The sequence below is a fragment of the Trachemys scripta genome, chromosome 8 (genome assembly GCF_013100865.1).
Source record: "Trachemys scripta elegans isolate TJP31775 chromosome 8, CAS_Tse_1.0, whole genome shotgun sequence".
Classification (NCBI taxonomy): domain Eukaryota; kingdom Metazoa; phylum Chordata; order Testudines; family Emydidae; genus Trachemys; species Trachemys scripta.
The window spans coordinates 18,246,017-18,269,374 of NC_048305.1; the positions used below are offsets into that span (position 1 = coordinate 18,246,017).

The 23,358-nt window shown below is 41.7% G+C and overlaps 1 protein-coding gene across 4 annotated transcripts in view; it reads left to right on the top strand.

The window, feature by feature from the left end:
- Nucleotides 1-23,358, top strand: part of STK32A (serine/threonine kinase 32A) — a 137,107-nt gene that overhangs the window by 104,497 nt on the left and 9,252 nt on the right. For all 4 annotated transcript variants that reach the window (XM_034779486.1, XM_034779482.1, XM_034779483.1 and 1 more), the window contains 3 exons: nucleotides 11,462-11,551; nucleotides 16,400-16,497; nucleotides 18,839-18,955. In XM_034779486.1, the coding sequence (XP_034635377.1) occupies nucleotides 11,462-11,551; nucleotides 16,400-16,497; nucleotides 18,839-18,955 (305 nt within the window). The remainder of the gene's footprint in view (nucleotides 1-11,461; nucleotides 11,552-16,399; nucleotides 16,498-18,838; nucleotides 18,956-23,358) is intronic.

Genomic DNA, 23,358 nt, shown 5'->3' on the forward strand with positions numbered 1-23,358 from the left:
CCAAGGTGAACTGGGCTGGCAAGCCATGAAGACTAATTTGAACTTTTAGTTTTTAGACTTAAAACATCCTGTTCACACTCATGGGGTTTCTTAACTCTTAAATTCCCAGCAACAGCCATGGATGGAATGAATAGGCTGCTTTCCTACCAAATATTAGACTGTAGCTACATCCCCAGCTGCAAATATTGAGGATTGAACAGACATAGATTATGATGTCAGGTGACTCTGCAACATTTTTGGCTTTCAGAACCCTGCTTCCAGCTTAGTGTTCCAATCAATCTGAGCTCTTGAGAGGTTAAAAGTTTTTAGGAAACTTGGGATGTGTTTAAATTAATCCCTTCAAATAAGTGATACATCCAGAAGAGCATGGATTTTGGCTCAGAATATCAAAGTCTGAATAATAATAACAGCATCTATAATTCATATACATTAATGTGATTTCCTGCAAAGAGGAGATGAGTGGCAGAGAGAATGAAAGCTGACACAAGGATGTGAAAAGAACCAAGCATTTGTCTCGTCTCTACGCAGCTCCTCCTTCAAGTGCTCTCCAAGGATTCAGTGCTGGGGTTTTCTTTTTGGAGTGAGAAGGGTGGTCTGGCTGATTTTGGAAGGCTGTTGAATTGGTAAAGGCAACACATGTTCTGTCTGCTAATTAGTCAGTGGCTGATAGATGCACTCTGACATCTCAGTCATGTTCTTCCAGCAGTGCAGATGGCAGGCCAGAGGGACAGTGGCTCCTCAAGCTTTGCTTTCTTCCATCAAAATCAAGCCAGACTGAAGCCTCACAGCATCCAGAAGGAAGTCTGTGCTTCTGTCAGCACTAACCCTACGTACAGGGCACTCAGCAGGGTGTGGCCTTAATAGTGCTCTTAGCATATAAGCATTTATAGCAATCAGTGCAGAGAACCACGTTTCCCAGTTTCAGGCCAGGCAGGCTGTCCGTGGAATGTGAAACTGCTGAAACTCCAGAAAGTGACTTTTTTGGAGTTATTCAGCATTGTCCTCTCCCGATGAAGGTGGATATATTAACCAATGAGCTGCGGCCCCATGGCCTTTATACTCAGACACTGTTTGGAATAAGACTTACCTACCTTTCGTGCCTAATCTATTATTTGTATTACAGTAGTGCCTAGAGGTATCCTAATTGAGGGTTCCTGGTGCCAACACTCTTCACAAACGTCACAAAGAGACAGTCCCTTCCCAAGGGGCTTACAGTCTAAGCACTGTACAGTTAAATTTCCTTAATGTTGTCCATTTAAGACTTCATACTGGATACTCATCTTCACCTCCCTCTGTTGAAGCTCTGATTATTTTCTATTTTCATAGATTCTAAGTCCAGAAGGGACTGTTGCGATCATCTAGTCTGACCTCCTGTATAAAACACAGGCCATAGAACTTCCCCAAAATAATTCCTAGAGCAGATTTTTTAGAAAAAAATGTCCAGACTTGATTTTAAAGTGGTCAGTGATAGAGAACCCACCACGATTAATTCATTGCAGTGGTTAGTTAATCTAACATTTTTTTTAATTACACCTTATTTCCAGTTTGAACTCTAGCTTCAATTTCCAGTAATTGGATCATATTATACCTTTCTCTGCTAGACAGAAGAGCCTATTATCAAATATTTGTTCCACACGTAGGCACTTGTAGACTGTAATCAAGTTGCCCTTAATCTTTTCTGTGTTAATATAAATAGACAGAGCTCCTTGAGTCTATCACTATAAGGCAGGTTTTCTAATTTTTTAATAATTCTTCTGGCTCTTTTCTGAACAATTTTTTAAACATCCATCTTGACTTGTGGACACCCGAACTGGACACAGTATTCCAGTAGTGGTGACACCAGTGCCAAATACGGAGGTAAATTAAACCTCTCTACCCCTATCCAAGAGTCCCCTGTTTATGCATCCAAGGATTGCACTAACCGTTTTGGCGACAGCTTTGCACTGATAGTTTCTGTTCAACTGATTATCCACCACAACCCCCAAGTCTTTTTCAGACTCACTGCATCCCAGGGGAGGGTAGCCCATCCTGTAAGCACCTCCCTCTGTTGAAGCTCTGATTATTTTCTATTTTCATAGATTCTAAGGCCAGAAGGGACTGTTGCGATCATCTAGTCTGACCTCCTGTATAAAACACAGGCCATAGAACTTCCCCAAAATAATTCCTAGAGCCCATCCTGTAAGCGTGGCCTACGTTCTTTGTTCCTAGATGTATACATTTACATTTAGTTGTATTAAAACACATATTGTTTGCTTGCACCCAGCATACCAAAACAGTCTAGATCACTCTGTATTAGTGACTTCTCTTCTTTATTATTTACCACTCCCACAATGTTTGTGCTATCTGCACACTTTATCAGTGATGATTTTAGGTTTTCTTCCAGGTCATTGATAAAAGTGTTAAATAGCGTAGAACCCAGTGGGACCCTGCTTGTAACCCACCCACTCGGGAATGATTCCCCATTTATAATTACACCTTGACATCTATCAGTAGCGAGCTTTAATCCATGTAATGTGTGCCATGTTAATTTTATATCATCTCGTTTTTTAATCAAAATATCATGTGATACTCCATAAAACACTGTACAGAAGTCTAAGTACATGAACACTATTCACTTTATCAACCAAACTTGTAATCTCATTAAAAAAAAAAATAAGTTAGTTTGGCAGGCTCTATCTTCCATAAACCCATGTTGATTAGCATTAATTACCTAACTCTCCATTAATTCTTTATTAATCAAATACCACGTCAACCACTCCTTTACCTTGCCCAAGTTTGATGTCAGACTGACAGGCCTATAATACCTGGGCCATCCAGTTTACCCTGTTTAAATATTAGCACAACACTACCTTCTTTCCTGTTTTCTAGAATTTCCCCAGTGTTCCAAGATTTATTGAAAATCAACATTAATGGTCTAGCCAGTTCCTCAGCCAGCTCTTTGTAAACTCTTGGATGGAAGTTATACGAACTTGCTGATTTTAAAATGTCTAACTTTACTAGCTGCTGTTTCTGACTCATGATCCTGTTAATCTCCCATTGCAACAGACCATGGGAGAGACCAAATTGGACAACACACACTAAGATTTCAGTAAACGATATAGACATAGATGTTGATATAAATGGCCCTTCCTCGGGTCTCAGCCAAAGATGGTACTTAAAATCTTCACCTCCAGTGTGGAGGGATTCCCTGCAGAGAAGGCTGACATGCTCTCTGGCATGAAAGCAAATATCATATGCCTGCAAGATATACTCAAAGAGACAGTAGCACCAAATATCCCTTGCACTCATATTGCTGTGAACATTGAAAGCAACATTTATGGCAGTATCACAGTGCTAGTGGGCCTTCAGGAAGGATCATGGCCTAACAGGCCCATGACAACTCTGTGGGGAATACCTGGGAGCAAACAGGTGGTACCCCCTAGCTAATTAGAAATAGACCAATTGAGTTAGAGGGAGACTGCTAGAATGCTATAAAGAGAAAGTTGCCCAGCAGAGGGGTGGGGAAGCTCTCGTTAGAAAAGCTCTGTGACAAGCTGGAGGAACACACAAGAGGTGGAATAGGCCTCTGTGGGGACAAGCCCTGAATGGGGGCTTAGAGTTGACAGTAAGAGCCCCCAGAGAACTGTTGGCAGGGCCGCCCAGACGGAGGGAAGTGGGGCAATTTGCCCCGGGCCCTGGCCGAGAATCCCTTTCCTCATCTGGTGGCAGTCCGGGTCTTCGGCGGCATTTCGGTGGTGGGGGGCCCTTCAGTCGCTCCGGGTCTTCGGCGGCATTTCGGCGGCGAGGGGCCCTTCAGTCGCTCTGAGTCTTCAGCAGCATTTCGGCGGCGGGGGGCCCTTCAGTGCTGCCAAAGACGCAGAGCGACTGAAGGGCCCCCCGCCGCCGAAATGCCGCAGACTTGGAGCGCCGCCTGGTGAGTACAGGCTCCCCCGCTTTGCCCCAGGCCCCCTGAATCCTCTGGGTGGCCCTGACTGTTGGAGTCCCTGGGGATGGGAGACAGTGGGGAGCTTCTGTGAGGAAGCTCCAGGAAGAGAGCTGGAGACTGCCTCTAGACCAGAGAGAGCTACAGTGAGAGCCTGGCTCCTGGGAATGGAACAGGAAGATGAAGAGACCAAGAGACACTCTGGAGAAGGAGCAAGTAACTAAGAGATTAGCTCTCCAAGGATGAATAGCAGGATAGGAACTGAACCCCAGCATGGGCACGAGTGGAGCAGCTGAGTCTGGGAGGTAAGCAGGACTGCTGGTGATTTACTGAAGAAAGGAGATAAGAAGCCAATGACTTCAGTGAGGAGGAAACTGAAGCCTGGGACAATTTCTTTGTTAGTTTATTGATGAATAGCCCTCCTCCTCCCTCCGCAACATGAGCTTATTGAAGGTAAAGTCTGATGCAGATAAAGTCTGATTTATGTAGCCAAAAGAGGAAACCGAGGCACAACAAGGCCTGGGCTTGTGACAAAGTGGTACCAGACTGAGTAAACATAGTTGTGGGCGGAAATGTGGACATGGAGGAAGTCTTGCGGATCCTGCAACAAGAGGCAGCAACATTAGAGCAACTGAAGACGACTTCAGTAAGGGAAATGGATACCTCAACTGAGCTACTGCTAGTGATCAAAGTGATAAAGTGACAACAAGACAGAGTTTGACAAGAGCTCCAAAACACGCAGACATGGTCTCCCCATCATGATTTTTCTGGGAAGTGTAAGGAACCATGGAGCCTTGAGGACTATGGAAGCTGGATGAGAGGAGAAACCCATGAAGGAGGTGTCCGCCTGGGGCAAACTACCCCTGGGTGTAATCAGACTAAGGAACAGGGGGATGTCTGTTAGAAAATGAGATTAGAGGGGTCTTGCGGGAAGAACCTCGGAGCCTACCAAAGAGAAATGCCCTCACAACTGTGGGGGAGGGGGAGAGTGGAGGGGGAAACTCTCTCACTGTGATGATAGAGTGGGTGATACAGGGTCTTGGAGACAGCACCTGATAGGGGAAGCTCTGTTAGTAGGCAGTGCTTAATAAGGGAAAGGAGACAGGTTCCCAAATGGAGATTGTGATGGAGAGTGGGTATGGAGGAAGATGGGCTCCTGGTTCAGTCCTAAACACTAAAGGAATCTATATTGACTGTGCCCTGGGGAGGGTATGGAGTGTAGTGTGGGCCACAATGCACAGGATCTGAAATGGCATGGACTAAGGACTTGTTCCCTCCAGGGCTGGTTTTGGGAACTTGTGGGGAGCAGGGCCAGTGCACCTGTGCCTGGTCTGAGGACCCCAATTGATACTGAGCTCATTCAATCCTGTAGGCTCATCACAGTGCAGAGGCGACTTGTGGGGGTAGGGCATGGAGGGTCAAGTACTTTCCCCAGATTGGCTGGTCAGGGCGAGGAGCTAGGGTGACCAGATGTCCTGATTTTATAGGGACAGTCCTGATTTTTGGGTCTTTTTCTTATATAGGCTCCTATTACTCCCTACCCCCTGTCCTGATTTTTCACATTTGCTGTCTGGTCATCCCTAAGAGGAGCTCTGTCCTTCTCTCCCTCCATTACTAATTGATTACTATTGATAATTCCCCCCCTCCCCAATCTAGTAAAGGACCATACCATTATTGGGATTCTTTTTGTTCCCAATATATTTTTAAAAACTTCTTATTGTCCTTAACTCTGATGGCCATAGAGTTCTTCTTGTGTCTCTTTACTTCCCTTATCAATTTTCTATAGTTTCTACCTTCTAATTTATATTAATTACTATCAATTTTCCCTCTCTTCCATTTGTTGTATATTACTTTTTTATAGCGGCTTTCACTTCCCCTCTAAACCAAGTTGTTCTTTTAACTAATATGGCCATCTTCCTCGATTGTAGCTTTTGGAGCGTCGATTAAAGTGTTCTTAAACAGTTCCCAATTGTCACTCACATTTTTCTGACTAAATTCTTCCTCCCAGCTGATTTGGCTCATAATTGTTTTCAGCTTTGTGAGCTTGACCCTTTTACATTTCAAAGTTATATTGATTAGTGGTCTGGACTTTATTCTATTTTATTTCCTCTCTACCTGTGTGTTTCTGTGAGATATTTGTATAGCACTTTATATCCTGATCACTACATGAACTTGGGAAAGTCTCATAGGCTCTAATTTTGGTTTTTAATTTAGCCACAGAGTACCTGTATCAATAGCCCTATTCTTGCTTCACAAGAAATATTTAGCCAGGATTGTGGAGAGGCACATAAAACCCTCTTGCATCATTCAGGCCAGAAACTCATTAGTAGAGTCTCTGTTCTTGCTCTCCAGAAAAGCTGATCTTATTTTAATTATATGGCTTTAACACCTGAAATAAAACTGGGAGTGAATCCCTAGCTATGCATAAGCAATACAATTTGATTTCATGAGCCCTTAACTCAGTGAGCAGAGGTGGAGGTTCTTACAGGTGTGGGCTTGATCTCTGTGGTAAAAGGAAGGAAAAGCAATTCAACAGTGTTCTCCTGTTTCAGAAAAAAGGCTGAGGAGTCTGTGAAACATCATAACATGCACAGAACCTCTCTATTAAGCTTGCTGTTCCTGATAAAGACACTGTTCCTGTCAAGCTCGGCACTCTGCAATCCCACTGTAGTCTTTGGGGACTGAGAGGCTCAGCACCTTTCAGGAGATGCTTGAACTCAGTGGGAGTTGAGGGCACCCAGTCACTGGCAGCCTTCAGCACCTTGCAGGGTTGTGTCCACACAGCCCACAGGGGTTCAAAAGGTGAAATTCACTGCAGTGCAGAGGGCCTTGCAGTGGGTGTTCGCACCACTCTGCATGGGAGGTCTGCCCGCTGAGTGGCTGCCTGACTGTCCCTTGTATGTGACAGGAAGGGTCTTGGCTCAGGCTCCACATAGAATGCCATGAAAGGCCACATTAGGGGAATGGAGTGCACAGGAGAAGTTACAAAGCCTATTTATGCTGATCCAGTGGCCCCTACACCACCTTCAGCAGGTGCAGAGGGACTGTGCCTGTTAATCCAGGACTCAGCAGACGCTGTGGATTTCATCTCCCTAACTGCCATGTGTTCCCTGCACATAGAGCCCAAATACTCAAGTTCTAGGTGGTTGCAGTGATTTCACCCTTAATGCCCCTGCCTTCCTTATGCCATGTTGGCATTTAGGTTCGCATACGTGTTTTTGTTGCCATTTTGGGGAGCAATATTACCTTAAAAGTGCCCTCCTTGTTACACTAATATAAGATCCTGTTGGTATTATTTTAAGAGGGATGAGGCAAAAATGCCAGATTTATTGTAAATACAGAGAATGTGAGAAATCAGGATATGCAATTCAATATTATTTCACTACCATTCCTTATTCATTCACACACACATTCATACCAGTTCTGCAGAGTTGTGAGAGTTACCAGCCTAGAGGTTGCTCATGGCAGAGTACTGGCCAGGTAGTCTGCACATGAGGGTGGAGCCGAGTCCTTGTCAGATGCGCATCTGATGCTCCTGGAGGGTGTCAAGTATCAGAGGGGTAACCGTGTTAGTCTGAATCTTACTTGCATCTGAAGAAGTGAGGTTCTTACCCACGAAAGCTTATGCTCCCAATACTTCTGCTAGTCTTAAAGGTGCCACAGGACCCTCTGTTGCTTTTTCCTGGAGGGTGGTTGCAGAACCAAACTCAAAGGTTTTCTGTCTTTAGAGTCTGTTCTTATAGGATTTTGTCCTTATACAAGTCTATGGGAACTGCTTCGTCCTGCTGATGTTTGTTTGAGGTGATTATCAATTAGCTGGTGGCACATCCCTCATGGCTGAATGTCTGAGTGTTATCTTGTTCTTCGGGAGTCTTCAGTCCTCCATGGGGAGGCGGGGAGGGGCACTTGGGTGGATTCGGGCCTGCCCTCCAGGGGTCATCCAGTATCTCTAGTCTGCGCATTCTTCGGCCAATTGAGACTGAAGTTGTAATTCTTAGGCTGGCACTTCCCTGACCATTCATTCTTTATCTAAATCAATTTATCCTTTATCTAAATCAAGCATCCATTCACATACATCCTCTATTTTAATATAGATTTATCACTTATTGCTTTATTATTTCTTAACTTCTAGCAACTCTCAGGATGTTGCAAGTCTACTTAAACGTTAACATACATAGCAAACAAGTTAAAAGCTGTGTTCTGTTTTGAAGAACAATTACCGTTGTTTTTGCAAAGCCTGATTCCTTTTTGAGAACCGACTTTGTTTTCGGCTGTGTTAACACAATTAGCAGTTTGGCCTTGCATGTTTCTCAGAGAGAGAGAGAGAGACACAGAAATGGAAAAGCAAGAGGCCTAAGCTGTGGGGAATTCAATCTTACCCCTTATCTGTTAGTCTTAACAGAGGGTCCTGTGGCACCTTTGCTTTTTACAGATCCAGACTAACACGGCTACCCCTGTGAATCTTACCCCTTGTTTCTCTTTGCCTCAGACTTGTTATACACATACACTTTATGGTTCTAATACAGAAATTCCCTGATATGGTCCAACATCCTTTGGATTGAAGCAGCACTTCAGAAAGGTGCCAGATTGATTTGCCTGCTCCATAATTGTGGTTCTGAATTTAGCCAGGAAGCAGTAACGTACAAAGTGCCTGCAAGAAAATGTATGCATCAAAGAGAGAAGATGAGGTAGGTGGAAACAAAAGGAGGGGAAAAGCCAGGCAAACACATTCTTGGCAAGTGGCAAAACCCTTGTGTCAGGCTGCCTGAAATTTTATACAACAAATTTTGCATGCCTTCTGCTGGGAAGTCCGTCTCTTTAAAGCCAATGTTGTAAGTTTAGAATGTTGAGATAAAAAGATTCAGGTCAGTACAGAATGAGTTCTCAGTAATAACAATTACCCAGACACCAGTTTTAATATGATGGATCAAAGACAATCAGCATCATAATTTTAACATATGAATTGTTTCTTACCAAAGAGCTATGTGGATCTGCCTCTTTGGGCCAGATACAGCTGCCCTCACTGAGTGGCCCACCCTTATGAAAAAATTTCTCTCTCCTATTTGAGAGAAGCGGTCTAGTTTACTTACCTAAGATAGAAGTTGGTGATTCTCTCACTTTAATCTACAGGTCCTGTGGTCTGCTCACCAGCCCTTGAGTTCACTCACCTATAATTTTCTTTACCTTTGGGTAGGGACTCATATTTGCCACTTCCCTGTGTATAGCCCTAATGAACACTCAGGAACAAGACAATTACAACCAACCACCTGCCTTCCCATCCCTCCAGAAATTACTGCCCCCCCCCCTTTATTTACTTTTGTATTTTGAAGGGGATGACTGTGGCTATTTAGAGGGAGGTAGCAATAAAACTGGCAAATTATCAAAGAGGATAAAAACTTGGAAAATATTTTCCAGTGTGGTTCCTCCACCCCAAGAGAGGATTTCACCACATTTAACAAACTTCCCATGCCAAACATCCCAGTTTTGCTGCTAAGGGTTCATCAATACAGAAACATTTGGTGCAGATCTAGCTATGTCTTGCTGGAGTAAGATGGCAAGACATTAAAAGCATGAAGTTATAAATGGGCAAGATTTTAGGTAGGCTAGAAGGTCAATGCTCAAACACTTGAAAGCAGTGGAACTTTAAATGAATGTTCTCTCTTAGAATGTGCTGAAGACCTTAGAAATGAGCTACAATTCTGGCCATGCCAGTTGAAGGTCACTGAGATAGCTGAAATCGGCATTGCTGTAACAAGGTCTGGATTATGTTCTCTCTCGATAGCGCAAAACATCTTTATGGGTGTCTTCTTTGAGTGGGTAACGGTATTCTGAGCCCATAATGTCACAGCCCTATTGTAACATAACAAGGTGAATAGAATCCAGGCCAGAAGGGACCACCAGATTTTCTAGTCTGACCTCCTGCACATCACAGGCCACTAAACTCCGCCCGGTTACCCCTGTATATGAAACATGACAAGAAATGAATTTACCTTGAACCAAGTCTTTTATTTATAATGATCCAAGACAAAATGAAAAGGGGAGACAGTAAAGGGAAATGTGTGCTCAAATCTCCCATTTGTGGGATTATGCATCAAGGAGTAAAATCCATTCCTATTAACCATTAAGGGACTATTTATTTAGATTAGATTTGTAAAAGCATGAATAATTTCACAATCGAAGGTGCTTCCCATGTGAACTGCTTAAGAAGTGGGCTGCCACATTCTGCCCTAGCTTTAGTTTTTGAGTTGTCTTAATGAGGAGCTTCATGCAGAGCACATTACGGTAATGTAATATTCCAGCTATTAAACTGATTGGAGTCATGTACTTGCAGTTTACCCCAATTATGAATAAGAGAGGCTTGTGCTCCTTCTGTTTACCAAAGTTTTGGGGGCCTTAGGCTCACTTGGAAGAGTTAGGTTCCCGATGAGTTACATTCCCAATGAGCTGGATCCCCTTCTACACAGGCACCTTCTGTGTCTCCAAGAAGGATCCTGGTTAGTTGAATGGGATGATTAGATTATTTAATCACTAGTTGATTATCAAGGATTTATTTCTTGATAAGTGATAATTCAGTCATCTATAACACTAATATCATGATCTTAATGAATTATTCTATGAAATATAAATTAATTGCAGGGCTTAAGTGTGATTTGGACCTTTTAGGCGTAAATTTGCTCTTGTGGTTCACTGGATGTTTCCTTCAGTTTCAGTGCTCAGAAAAATGCTGTTTTCTCTTTTATAGTCTAGCTTCTAGCCTGTAAGTTTCTATCTACTTGTTGCAATTTTCATAATTTCTTATATCCTGTATACAACTGGTTAATGTACTATTAAAGTGCTGCATATCTATATAGGTGTGTTGGGTGCAGCTGTGAGAAGTTTTACAGTGATGTGTATCAAACAGGATATCAGAAAATGTGAACGTCTGTTTCCCTTATGCTGTTCCCATAGACATGTTAATAATCCCTTCTGCTAAGGTATTATTAGTCTGGACCTCATCTACTTTGTCATCCGTGTCTTGCTCTTCCAAAAAGGAAATGAATTGGTGACGTAGTACATTTTGTTATTGCTTGGATTCTTAGCAGGATCCCAGTGTTTATTTACTTACTTACATTGTGGTAGCAGATGGGAGCCCCAGTCATGGCCCAAGACCCCATTTGTGCTAAACACTGTACAAACAGAGAACAAAAAAAAGCAGCCCTTGCCCCAAAGAAAGTATATACCTTGTTGTCCAGACTGCAGCAATTAGCTGCTTCCATGAGCCATTTATCGTCAATTGGAGGGGTGCGCCTTATAGTTAACTAGCAGAAAAAGTATTTTGTTTTCTTTTCAAAAAACGTTTAGCACTGGATGCCGAAAGAGATGTTGTGAAGAAGGTTATGTTGCCTATGAAACCCCCTTTCCGCTCCAAATCTTCATACCATTTAAGAATATATAAAGCAAATTAGGTCTGGGTTTAAAAAAAAAAAAAATCTACTGGCAGCACCAGAATTGAACACAAAATAGAAATGAATGATTTATTAACTCCAATTTTTCTTTCAGGACATGTGCACATCACAGATTTCAACATTGCCACGATACTGACTAAAGGGATGCAGGTCACCACGATCGCTGGCACAAAGCCATATATGGGTAAGAATTAATAAAAATCTAGGCTACTTAAGTGGCCATTCTTTGTTTAATACCTGCCCTTAATTCAAGGGATATATGAGGATAGAAGTGAAATCCTTTCAGAAATCCTTCCACTCCTGCCAGGTAGGAATGCTGTGGTTTTAAGTGAGATAAGCCACAGATGGAAAAAGGAAGATTCTTTTTGCCAGAAATTTTTTATCTCCTATCTGTGAAATATTTTCTCATACGGATTTAGAATTGGGATCCATAGAGTGATTAACTATCAAAAAAAGTGGGGAGCCAGGAGAGGCCTGATGAATGCACTAATTTCAATGACACTATTGTCATGCTACAAGGCCTTGTTCAAGTTTCTTGTGCCCAGGTCAGATGAGTGTTAAATAAAATTTCGCTCTATGCATTTTACAAATTTTAGTTAAACTTCATAATCCCCTCTATGAGGTAGGTACTATATGTAGGATTATCCTCATTTCATAGCTGTATAAACTGAGGCACAGAGCTGAATTAGGCTGTCTGTTACACCGGTGTAATGACTCAATCCTGCAAAGGGCTGAACATCACCTGTGTGTTAAGCATGGACTGAGAACCTTGCAGAAGCTGCTCAGAGGCACCTCTCGTGATTGGGGTCTCAATCTGAACTAACTACACTGAAGTTCATAGTGTTACTCTGGATTTAGACCAGCTGTAATGGCCAGCAGAATTTGGCTTGTAGAACTTGCATGAGCTGCATAGATCAAATAGCATGCCAAGGGAAAGAATGCAGGGTCTCACGCTGTAAATTACGTTGGCATATAAACTCATGTAAGGAAGGGATGAATCAGGCTCCAGGAGTCCTGGGTGCTAATCCAGTCCTTTACCACTAGCCCAATATCCTCTGTTTAACATTGCATTCCTTTGCAAATATAAAATTAAAAGGACAAAGAAAAGCCAGTGTGGCTGCACAGTAGTATATAGACATTAAGATAAAAAATGCACTACACTTATATATGGGGGGCATTGGATAGATGCAAACATCACAGCCACAACTGGCAGGAAAATAATGAGAATGGTTTTCGATCTCATTTTGAAGATTCTTTTTAAATTATTTACCCTGTTGATATGAATGGATTTGTGCCCATCTGTACCAAACAATCAGCCCAGCTGCAGTCTAGAAACTGAGGTGCACAAGGGAAAAAGCTTGAAAATAAGCCGGAGGGAAATAAGGGCCAGCAGGATGAGTCAGTTCCCTAGTGCGCAGCACATTTGTGCACTGACCTTCTGCACGTGTTAAGTGTTATGCTCTTGCTAGGAAAATGTGGTGAAAATCTTTGGGTTCCCATTGTGCTGATAGCAGGGTCGGTTGCCGTGGTGACAAAGGGAGTAGGGACACCATTTATTTTCTTCTGTCCTTGGTTAGAAGAAAGAACAAGTGTCCACAAATATTGCATTATTGCCCTATAGAGAGCACAAGGCACCAATTTGGTCCCAAGCTAAGTAAAGTAGCAGGGCTACTGTGTGTATGAGTGAGGAATGTTGCTGTCTGGTGGTGGGGCTACAAAGTTGAGAACCACTGATCTACCAGTGGCCTGGAGTCTCCTGGGGGGCCACGAGCAGGCTTCAGGGGGTCCATCAAGCAGGGCCAGCATCAGACTCACTGTGGCCCAGGGCAGAAAGCTGAAGCCCCACTGCATGGGGCTGAAGCCGAAGCAGCTTTGCTTCATGGGGCTCCCTGTGGTATGGGACCCCAAGTAATTGCCCTGTTTGCTACCCCCTAATGCCGACTCTGGCAGAAAGTCAGTTGTTGTGACACAGGTGGGCCACAGAGGTTTTATAGCTTGCTCAGAAAGAAAAAGGTTGAGAACCGCTGAAGTGATAAGACTTGCTGCTACTACTACTCACTATAGGAGCTACTTTAGATCAAGGAGCAGCGCCCTCGGTTTTTGAGGTTGAAGGAACAGGGTTCTAGTCTTGGTTCCCTGGATACCCATGACGTTAATACAATAATGGTGTCTACTATATATGGTTTTACTACAGTGGAGGCACACACTAGAATCAGTTTGTTCAGTTAAGCCAGACTGAGTATTTAAAATGCAGCGTGCAGGGCTGGAGGTGAGTATTCCCTGCCACCGATGGGAATCAGTTCCATGTCTGGATATTGCTAAACTATCACTGCCACAGATACTGTTTCTTTCTTTATCTTAATGCTATTCAGAGCAAACTCTTATGTCTTTGGAATGTACCAGATCACACCAATAGCACAGAGTATTACACATTTTTTCTCCATGTGGAATGATATTCCAGCTGTCACTAAAAAGGCTGCATCTATAACCTCCCTCCAAATCTCCTCTGTCTACCCACCCACTCAAGTTTGGGTGAATGGAGCAAAAATACCCAGTCTGTTTTTCAGACAGAGCTTGCTTACTATTCTTGCTGCTGCAGAAGTTTCATCTATTGATTTTCCCCAGCCACTAATGCAGAAAATTCTTACTTATACCTCTTTAATTGCCAAACCAGTAAAATACCTGGCTCTTCAGAGACAAGAGGAGCCTGATTTTGACATCACTTTTATATAGTGTTGCCAACATTGTTTTTGAAAAATAAGGGACTGTTTTCTTAGCACCCCTGCCCCACCCCTCTTCCCAATATTATCATCATCAACAATAAATAATAATCCTAAGCAGTACTCACCTACATTCACCAGAGGTATTGCTTGCTGCTTTTTGCAGTACTCAGCAACTCCCAATCTTGTTGTACAGAGATGAAAATAAGGGACATCCCATGTAATAAGGGACTGCTGGCAATCCCACTTTGTGTGGGTGAAGAGGGTACACTAGGGTAACCCCACTGTAAGTAAGAGGAAACTCTGACCAACAGTGCACAGGAAATGGCTGACAAAAGAAGGTGCCAGAACTAGGGCAGTTTGAACTGAGAGGTTCCTTATTTAAAGTTAAGAAGTTATCTGTAAAATAGGCTATAAATCTGACTAACCATAACAGTCTTGAAAGCATTTCACTGCAGATAGCACAAAGACCCTCACCTCACATAGCAAGGATGGTCTGTACAGGAAAGTTAAAGCATTATCTAAGGTTTTCCCCTTACTGCTGCCATCCCATCATAATTATTCCTTCCCTCCATGGGAGGCTCCTTTTATTAGCATAACAGAGCTGACCTTTCACCCTTCAGATCACCTGACTCAACCCTGTAGTATAAAAAGAAACATACAAACAAATCCCCCACACAAGATTTCCCCCTTTGTTTTGTTTTATTCCTTTGACACTGATCCTCACCCTTCACCCCCTAAAAATATCACAGCATTTTCCTTAATCTTTCACATGGAGCTAATAAGGTCAGGTCATCTTCTGACCCTGCCCTACTTCCTGTCAGGCTAGCAGCTTTCTACTATAAAAGCAATGGCTGTTAGGCCCATGCCGAGTTAGAAGTCACTCCTTGCTTTCCAGAAATATAGCTAGCATTAGGTCCATTAGGTCCACTCCCAAATGCAGTGTTTACAATTTACCCTTTTAAGTTCTGCTAGACAGAAAGTGTTTTTGGATTCAGATAAAGGAAAGAGGATATGAAGGAGGAAATTAGCTGACCTCTCAAATAAAAAAGGTTGAGACGGCTCTAACTTGAGAGTGAGGACATTTCCTGCAGGATAAAAAGAGAGGATAGCTGGGTCAATATTAGCCTTGGACTTGATAGAGCAGGGTTCAGTTCCCTGCTCTGACACAGACTTGCTTGGGGAAGACACGGAGCCTCTTTATGCCTCAGTTCCCCATATGTGAAATGGGGATAATAGCACTGCCCTGCCTCACAGGGGCTTGGCATGTTGGGAGGACAAATATATTAAAGATTGTGACGTGATCAAATATTATGGTGATAGAGGCTATATAAGAACCTAAAATAGATTGAATTCCCACCCCCTAGTCAGTTACGTAATATTAGAAAACTAGTTTAACCCAATGAGTGGCATAATTCTTAGGAGACATACAAACACTTTGTAACACCAAATTAATTAAATTTTTTATCTATTATACATTGAGTGTTTAAATAATACTTTGTATTTCTCCATCCAAGGCTCCCAAGACTCTTACATCCATTAATGGATGTAATCTCACAACACCCCTTTAGGGTAAGAAAATAGTAATAGTCCTATTTCCCATATGAGGGAAACTGAGGCAGAGAGGCGCTAAAAGTCTTGTCTAGGATCACAGAGCAAGTAAGTGACAGAGAATACTTCACACTAATCCTGTTTATACTGTCCATATCATTAGATTGCAAAGTCCAAATATTAATATGTGTTCAATTCTCAGTGTAGACATATATGAAAAGTTGGGTCAAACTATTAAATGAGTCAGATGCTGGTTCCACACCAAAGTGCAGTAATTTCCTAATGGATGGGAATTGGCCTCAAGTAACCATCTCACGGAAACTACAAATAGTAGCAGTGACACATTATATAGGCCTTGTCATGTAATGACCCCAAAGCATTGTATAAACATCAGCATTTAACTTAGCCTCCCACCATGATTTTTGAAGTAGCTAAATATTACTGTAGATTATGAAACTGAGGCCAAGAGGTTAAGTCACTTCCCCAAGGTTAATAAGCATAGCAATGGCAGAGCTCGGAAAAGAACTGTATTTAGGTGATAGGAATCCCAACCAGCCTGATACTGTCATCGCTTGTTAAAAACCAAAAAACAATCAAGTGAAAGACCGGGCAAAGGGGAACAAATTAAATATACGGTAACTAGAACAGTCTGGAATGCTTTTCACACCTTGGAACTGAAACATCATATACTGCTGAAAATAGTCAATGATTACTGTTTGAGACTCTGAAATAAAGCAAACAATTTTTTCTATATTTTTCAGCGCCTGAGATGTTTAACTCAACAAAACCTACAGGCTATTCCTTTGCTGTTGACTGGTGGTCTTTAGGAATTACTGCCTATGAGCTACTTAGAGGCCGGGTATTGTACATACAGCTGCATTCATTATTGTTTGGGGTTTTTTTTTTTTTTACTCTTTACTGTTTTCAATACTGTATTGAAATAATAAGTGCATTTTAACAGGGATGAAAAAAGGACGAGTAGGAATCTGGGCTTTAAAATCTATTATAAAACAGGCAGCAGAAATCAAATCTCCATCAAGATTCTTGTGATGGACTCATAAGAATTCAAAAAGAAACCACTGCAGTGCAGAATAACTCAGGGTGACAGGTTCTTGGAGTGTCCAACGCCCTGTCAGTTAACATAAGTTAGGCAGTAAAAACTGAGCCATCTAATTGATGGATAAGAATTCCAAAAGCAGGGACTGTAATAGAATTTAATCTGAGCTCAGAACACGCAAGAAAAAAAAATAAAATCATTTTACTATTGCATTAAGGCTCTGCAGTCTGAGCAAACATGAACCACTGTGTGTGAATTATTACTACAACACTATTCATGCCCTGTCATGCCTCAGTCTTTGGCTGTAATTTACTTGCAAAGTTTGGTGCATCTTGGAGAAGTCCTTTTAAACAATTTTGTAAAAAATAGATGGGCAACATGGAAAGTTGCTTAGCATGAAATAAGCTGTATTTTCCAAGCAAAAAGATTACATAACAGTTTGTGAGATTAAAAAAATACTCTTCAAATAATATTTACACCTCCAGCATATAGCACTTTTTATCTTTTAAGAAGCTGTGTGGGCAGAATGTATTTTAATTTATATCTATATATAAACTGATCTAAATTTTAAAGTGAATTTTGGGTGACTCAAGTTTTGGGCCCCAACTTGGGCAGGTTAAAAGGATATGGTTCTCAGATGTGCAGTGCACCCTTCCTGCAGCCGAGCACTCAAAACCAAAATCTCTAATCACTTTTGAAAATGTAAGTAATATATACTCACTTTATAATTAGAAAATAAAATGGATTGCGACACTGTTGCACTTACTATTCCAAGGCTTTTGACTTTGTGTTATTTCCAAATCTAGGTGTAGAAAATACTGCAGTATATTCAAATATCATAGCACAGCAAATTGATGATGAGAGTGGTGACCACAGTACAATGTGATAAACTTTTATAGGAAGACTTGCGTTCCCCAGCATTGTTTGCAAATATTCAGTATCATGCATCTGTTTCCACATATTAATTTGTATCTGCTCACATATATTTTAAAATGAACACTTATTATCAACATACACCTCTACCTCGATAGAACGCTGTCCTCGGGAGCCAAAAAAATCTTACCGCGTTATAGGTGAAACCGCGTTATATTGAACTTGCTTTGATCCACCGGAGTGCGCAGCCCCGCTCCCCCGGAGCACTGCTTTACCGCGTTATATCGGGTCGCGTTATATCAAGGTAGAGGTGTATTTTAATAAAAATCTGGGAATTAAAAAAACTTCAAAAACAAAATTATACAGCAATCCTTCCCTTGTATACACAAACTTCCCTTATTAATTTCAAGTTAAATGTTGAGCTGCATGTAGTTGCACGTACCAGTCAGATGTGCAATTGGTCTACATGCATTGTTACTGTGATTGTGCTTTGCCTGCTCGGTTGCACATTTTTTTTTTTCTGGAAAATTTAGACTTCGCACGCTCCAAGGTGCAACATCCTCTCCATCTTGCATATGTATCCTAAAGGTCTGTGGCCAGAATTCAGGTTGGCATCTAAAATGAAAGCGAAGCGTCCATTTATTCCTACCTCTAGGACATTCACCATGCATAAATGAACAGCCCTTCTGCATCGTGAGCCATACCTGTGAAAATCTGTTCCACTACCTCTGCTATGAGGTGTTATTTTTCAAATTGTTCTTTTTTCCCTTTGCTGCTGTTGTTATCTTTCCACAGGAAAGAAGAAGCAGAGAGAAAAACCACTAGCCTCTACCTTGTCAATATTATCTCAAACTTGAGAAATGAACAGAAAATACCATTTACATTTAACAGAGAATGTTGAGAAAGTACTGGCCTTTGCAGTACCAGTAAATTAATTTCACTTTAATGGCCTTTTTAAGTACAAATACTGGCTTTGTCAAGGAAATACCAGCTGGGTGACAGCTCTACCCTTTGCTTTTCCCTCCTATTCATCTTGCTGTTCAAATGTCTCATTATTATTATTTGTTATTATTCAGTCCTGTAGTAATCTATTTACTTCAATTGAGTTAGCCTCTGCAGTGACTGACTTTCAATGGTTCAATCTAGAGCAGCAATGGGGGGGCTTGGAGAATGGCACAAAGAGACTCTGTTTGGAGACTTCTTGCCCTAGGAAGATTTCCAAAAGTTTTTTTTTTTTTTTAATGAAATGGTTTCCTTGTGTTTTTCACAGAGGCCCTATCACATTCGCTCCAACACATCGACAAATGAAATTGCTCACGTGGTCAAGACAGCTACTGTCATGTATCCTGCTGCTTGGTCTAAAGAAATGGTGTCGCTACTCAAAAAGGTGAGGGCAGGTGGGGAAACGGGATAACTCAGGGGAATGGCTATATTCACATCTAAGAAGGCATTGTGCTCACTGGCCCTTGGATTACTCCTTAGGTGTCCCGTGCAAATCTGGTCCAGGTCAGATCCAGTGTTAGTGACTTTCTCATGGCTCTTGGTGCCCTCTTTAAAATGACTAAAGGTATCCACACTGATATAATCACTAGCTGGAAGCCTTACTGACCGTGTCACCTCCAGGTCAGGGTACATTGAGGGCCCAGTAACAGGGAAGCTTGCACTAGTGTTGCCCCTGTTCTCAGGATATATGCAGGATCAGCGTCCTTCAGACTGGCCCAGTAGCCGCCTTTGTCCCTCTGAAATCATTGTTGGGAATTAGAGAGAGAATGAAATAGACAAAACTTTCTATTTTGTTGAAAAAAACATTTTTTACAAAAAGCAAACTTTTCACAAAAAATGCTGATATTCTCACTTTGTTCCATTTCCCATATCATTTTCTGAAACAGTTTTTCTCGATTTTCACTGACATTTTTATCAACATTGTTTTCAAAATTGTTATAAAAACTGTTCGTTAACCTAAACCCATGATTTCTTACTGAAGGCAGGTTTTCAGGAAACAAAACATTTGATAAGGATTTTCAGAAACCATTTGAATAACAGTCTTAGCAGAAAATATCATGAAAAAGGGTAACTAGTCCATTTTGAACCTTGCTAAATGGGAATGTCAACATTTTGAATGATTCCCCATTTACAGTCACATTCTGAGACCTATCAGTTAGCCAGCTTTTAATTCACTGAATGTATGCCATGTTAATTTTATCTCATTCTAGTTTTTTTAATCAAATTGTTGTATGGTACCAGATTAGATACCTTATAGAAGTCTAATTATATTATATCAACAGTTTTGCCTTTATCCAAACTTTTGTAATCTCATACTATCAAAAATATAATCAAAAAATATATCAAGTTAGTTTGACAGGATCTATTTTCCATAAACCATGTTGATTGGCATTTAATTCTTTATTAATCAAATCCCATATCAGCTGCTACATTATCTTGCCTGGAATCAGTGTCAGACTGACAGGCCTACAATTACCTCGGTCATTCTGTTTACGCTTTTAAAATATTGGCACAACACTAACTTTCCTCTAGTCTTCTGGAGCAGCCCAGTGTTCCCAAACCTATTGAAAATCAACATTAACCGTCCAGTGATCTCCTCAGCTAGCTCTTTGGAGCTCTTGGATGCACGTTATCTGGACCTGCTGATTTTAAAATGTCCAACTTTAATAGCTGCTGTTTAACATCTTCCTGAGATGCAAGTGGAATGAAAAGAGTGTTATATGATATTACTACATTTTCTGTTTTTTCACAAGTACAGAACAGAAATATTTATTGAACAGTTCTGTCTTTTCTGCATTATTATTGACGATTCTACCATGTCCATCTAGTAGTAGGCCAATACCAGTGTTAGGATTCTTTTTGTCCTTAAAGGTGGAGGTATGTCCCTCTTCATCATCTGCCATGCTGCATGTGTGGACACTTCTGACTCAGGATATGGGTCCCAGGCTGCTTATTCATCCACCTGCCCTGCTGCAGCAAGTGTTCTGCTGGTGATAGATTAGTTAGTCTCTGTTGTGTCCACAGCACCACGCCATTGGAGCACATAACTCTGTAACCTTTGGGCAGCTTGGATGTTCTGTCTGTCTTTCTCATACGCACACAGGTCAGACACTAACATTAATCACCTCTACGGAACCTGTCTTCATGCCTCAATGCTCACTGCTGCTGCCTGTGAGGCCCCAATTTATGACCGCTCTCACTCTCCCTCCAGTTTACAGTCCCCCATCATAGCATACTCCCCAGTCCTTGCTCTCTGCTGCCTGTGTATCTGTCCATTATTACCAGGAGTTTTGGGAGTGGAAGGGGGGAGGAAGGTTTAGTGCACTTGTCCTTTTGAGTATAATTTTTGCCAGATTTCTCTGGCCAGCTCCTCGGAACGCTAGGGTCCAGAACTTGTTAGCATTTCTCGTTCTGTCCACACTACTGATGCCTTTAGCTCCCTGAAAGAATGAATTTCTTGAGACCAGTATTTCCAAAGCCTGTCTGCCTCAGATGCTTAGTGATGCTGTTCTACCCGATAACTAGCCCTACATATGAATAATAAAAGAATCCCTAGCATTTATGACAATATTTCTTCCTAAAGACTCTAGGTACGGTTATCCCCACCACTGAAACAGACGTGGGCCAGGCTATAGACATGGGAACAATTCTTCATTGGAAATGGAGCACAGCAGTGTTTTTAGGAGGAAGATTGAAAAATATCCATTTAATTAAAATTAAATGGGAGAATTTAGGAAAGAGGAATAGTTAATACCTGAGCTAGAGTTTAACCAGGCCAAATAGCGACACAGGGATCTTTATGCAGACGTCCTTTGTATTTCTATATATTTTTACCTTTGCTGGAAGTTTTATCCTGAACCACAACATGCTGTAAATCCCACAGGCTACCTCTTGAATTAATAATGCAGTGTCACAATTTATTTAAATTTCCATGTGCCCCTTTGTATCTGGTTTAGCATCAATATTATATATGAGGCCAACTGGGATGTTAAGTTTTGTCCCGTTCAAATATCTCAAGTGAATTTCATATTAAGGTTCAATGCGTTTGATCATTGGTAACAGACCCACATTACTTGCATTTTGTGTTTAAGCACAGTACTTGGAAGGGGGAAAATGAATTGTGAGTGATGTTTACGCTCAGCCTGCATATCATTCACACTCTGACAGCATAGACTTTGCAGCTCCACTTTATATCATTCACACTCTGGTTGCAAGCACTAATGCTAAAATGGTGTTGCAAGTTGTCAGCTTATTCATTACATTTGAGGAAGTGTTTTTATGGGGTTATTTTAGAATGTGCTACCAGAAGTTCTTGCAATCTTGAACCACAGAACTTGAAAGACACAATTCAATCGCTAACTTGTATTATAGCGAATATGAAAAATCCCCACTGGATTCATTGAGAAACGTGAAGACAAGTAGGATCACTGCCAGGGTTTCATAGACGCATAGATGTTAGAAAGGGAGGATGGTTCAGTGGGTAGGGTATTAGCCTGGAAATTGAGAGACCTGAGTTCAGTTTCCTGCTCCATCACAAATGACCATAGGCAAGTTATTTAATCTTTCTTTGCCTCAGTTCCCCATCTCTAATGTGGGGGTAATGGCCCTTGCCTACCTCACGGGGGCGTGTTGTGAGGATGAATCCACTGAAGGTTGTAGGGTGCCTAGATACAATAGTAATAGGAACCATCTGCATACCTCAATTAAATAAATATTAAGACAGCCAGTTGTTTCCTAACAATATAGAGCACTATCCATTGTGACTTCCACTGGTGTCCTTGGCAGACTATGATACAGCCTAATAGAGCTCACAATTAAAAACTTTTCTTAATATCCATACCCTGCATTTTTTTTGCATCCACTCTAGCTAGTCCCTCTGCCTCCCTGGTGTTAACTAAGTTTTCTATGCTGTGATTAGATGTGTCTTCTTTGGAAAGATGCCTTTTTGATCTGCAGTTTCCAATTTCACTCTGGTGTTGGAGACAGGAGAATAAAACGCCAAATACACGTACATTTTCAGTAGAAATTGGTGGGGAAGTGGTGTGAGAAATCAGATCCAAATACCGAGAAAGTGAAGATGAAACTGGTCCCACAGGGATTTTATTTAAACTGGAGAGAGGGGGAAAGAAACATTGTAGAACCTGTTCCATTTTTCTGAGTTTCTGAGTGTGAAAGAAAAGAACCTGTTAAAACAGAGCACTTTGGATGACTTGTTCACACTCAAGGACATCTGGTGACATCTCGGTGGATGCGCCGCTTAACTTGCTAATAAGAAAGAACTCACTGAGCCGTTACTAAAGGAAAATCTTCAGTTGTAGCCAAGTAAGCAGCCCAGTTGAAAAGTCATTAGCAATGAGATTACTTTGGCTCTGATGCTGGAGTCTGTGTTTCGCACCCTGGACTAGGTGATATGTGGGACCAGAGAATGGACTGAGATCTCTGTGCTGTGAGTTTCAGGCCAGCACAGATTAAACGACTTGGCTTCTGAACAAGATTAAAAAAAGACCCTGCGCTAAATGTGTACTGATCTGTAATACCAGGTTGCTAACACAACCCTCTGGAGTGGTGCTGGTGACTCTTCCTGCTTGTACAGGCGGGTGGACGCCTGGAGCCATAGTCAGGCTGTTTAACTCTTACAATATACTCTCAATGGGAGGGTTAAGGTTAACTGCCCATCCAGACACTGCAGTCAGTTACGACTGCCCGAAAGCTAATGGAGAATGGAATCTTAACTAAGAAGAGGAGGGAGAGAGTGGACAGAGTTAGGGACAATGACGTAGACAAGGG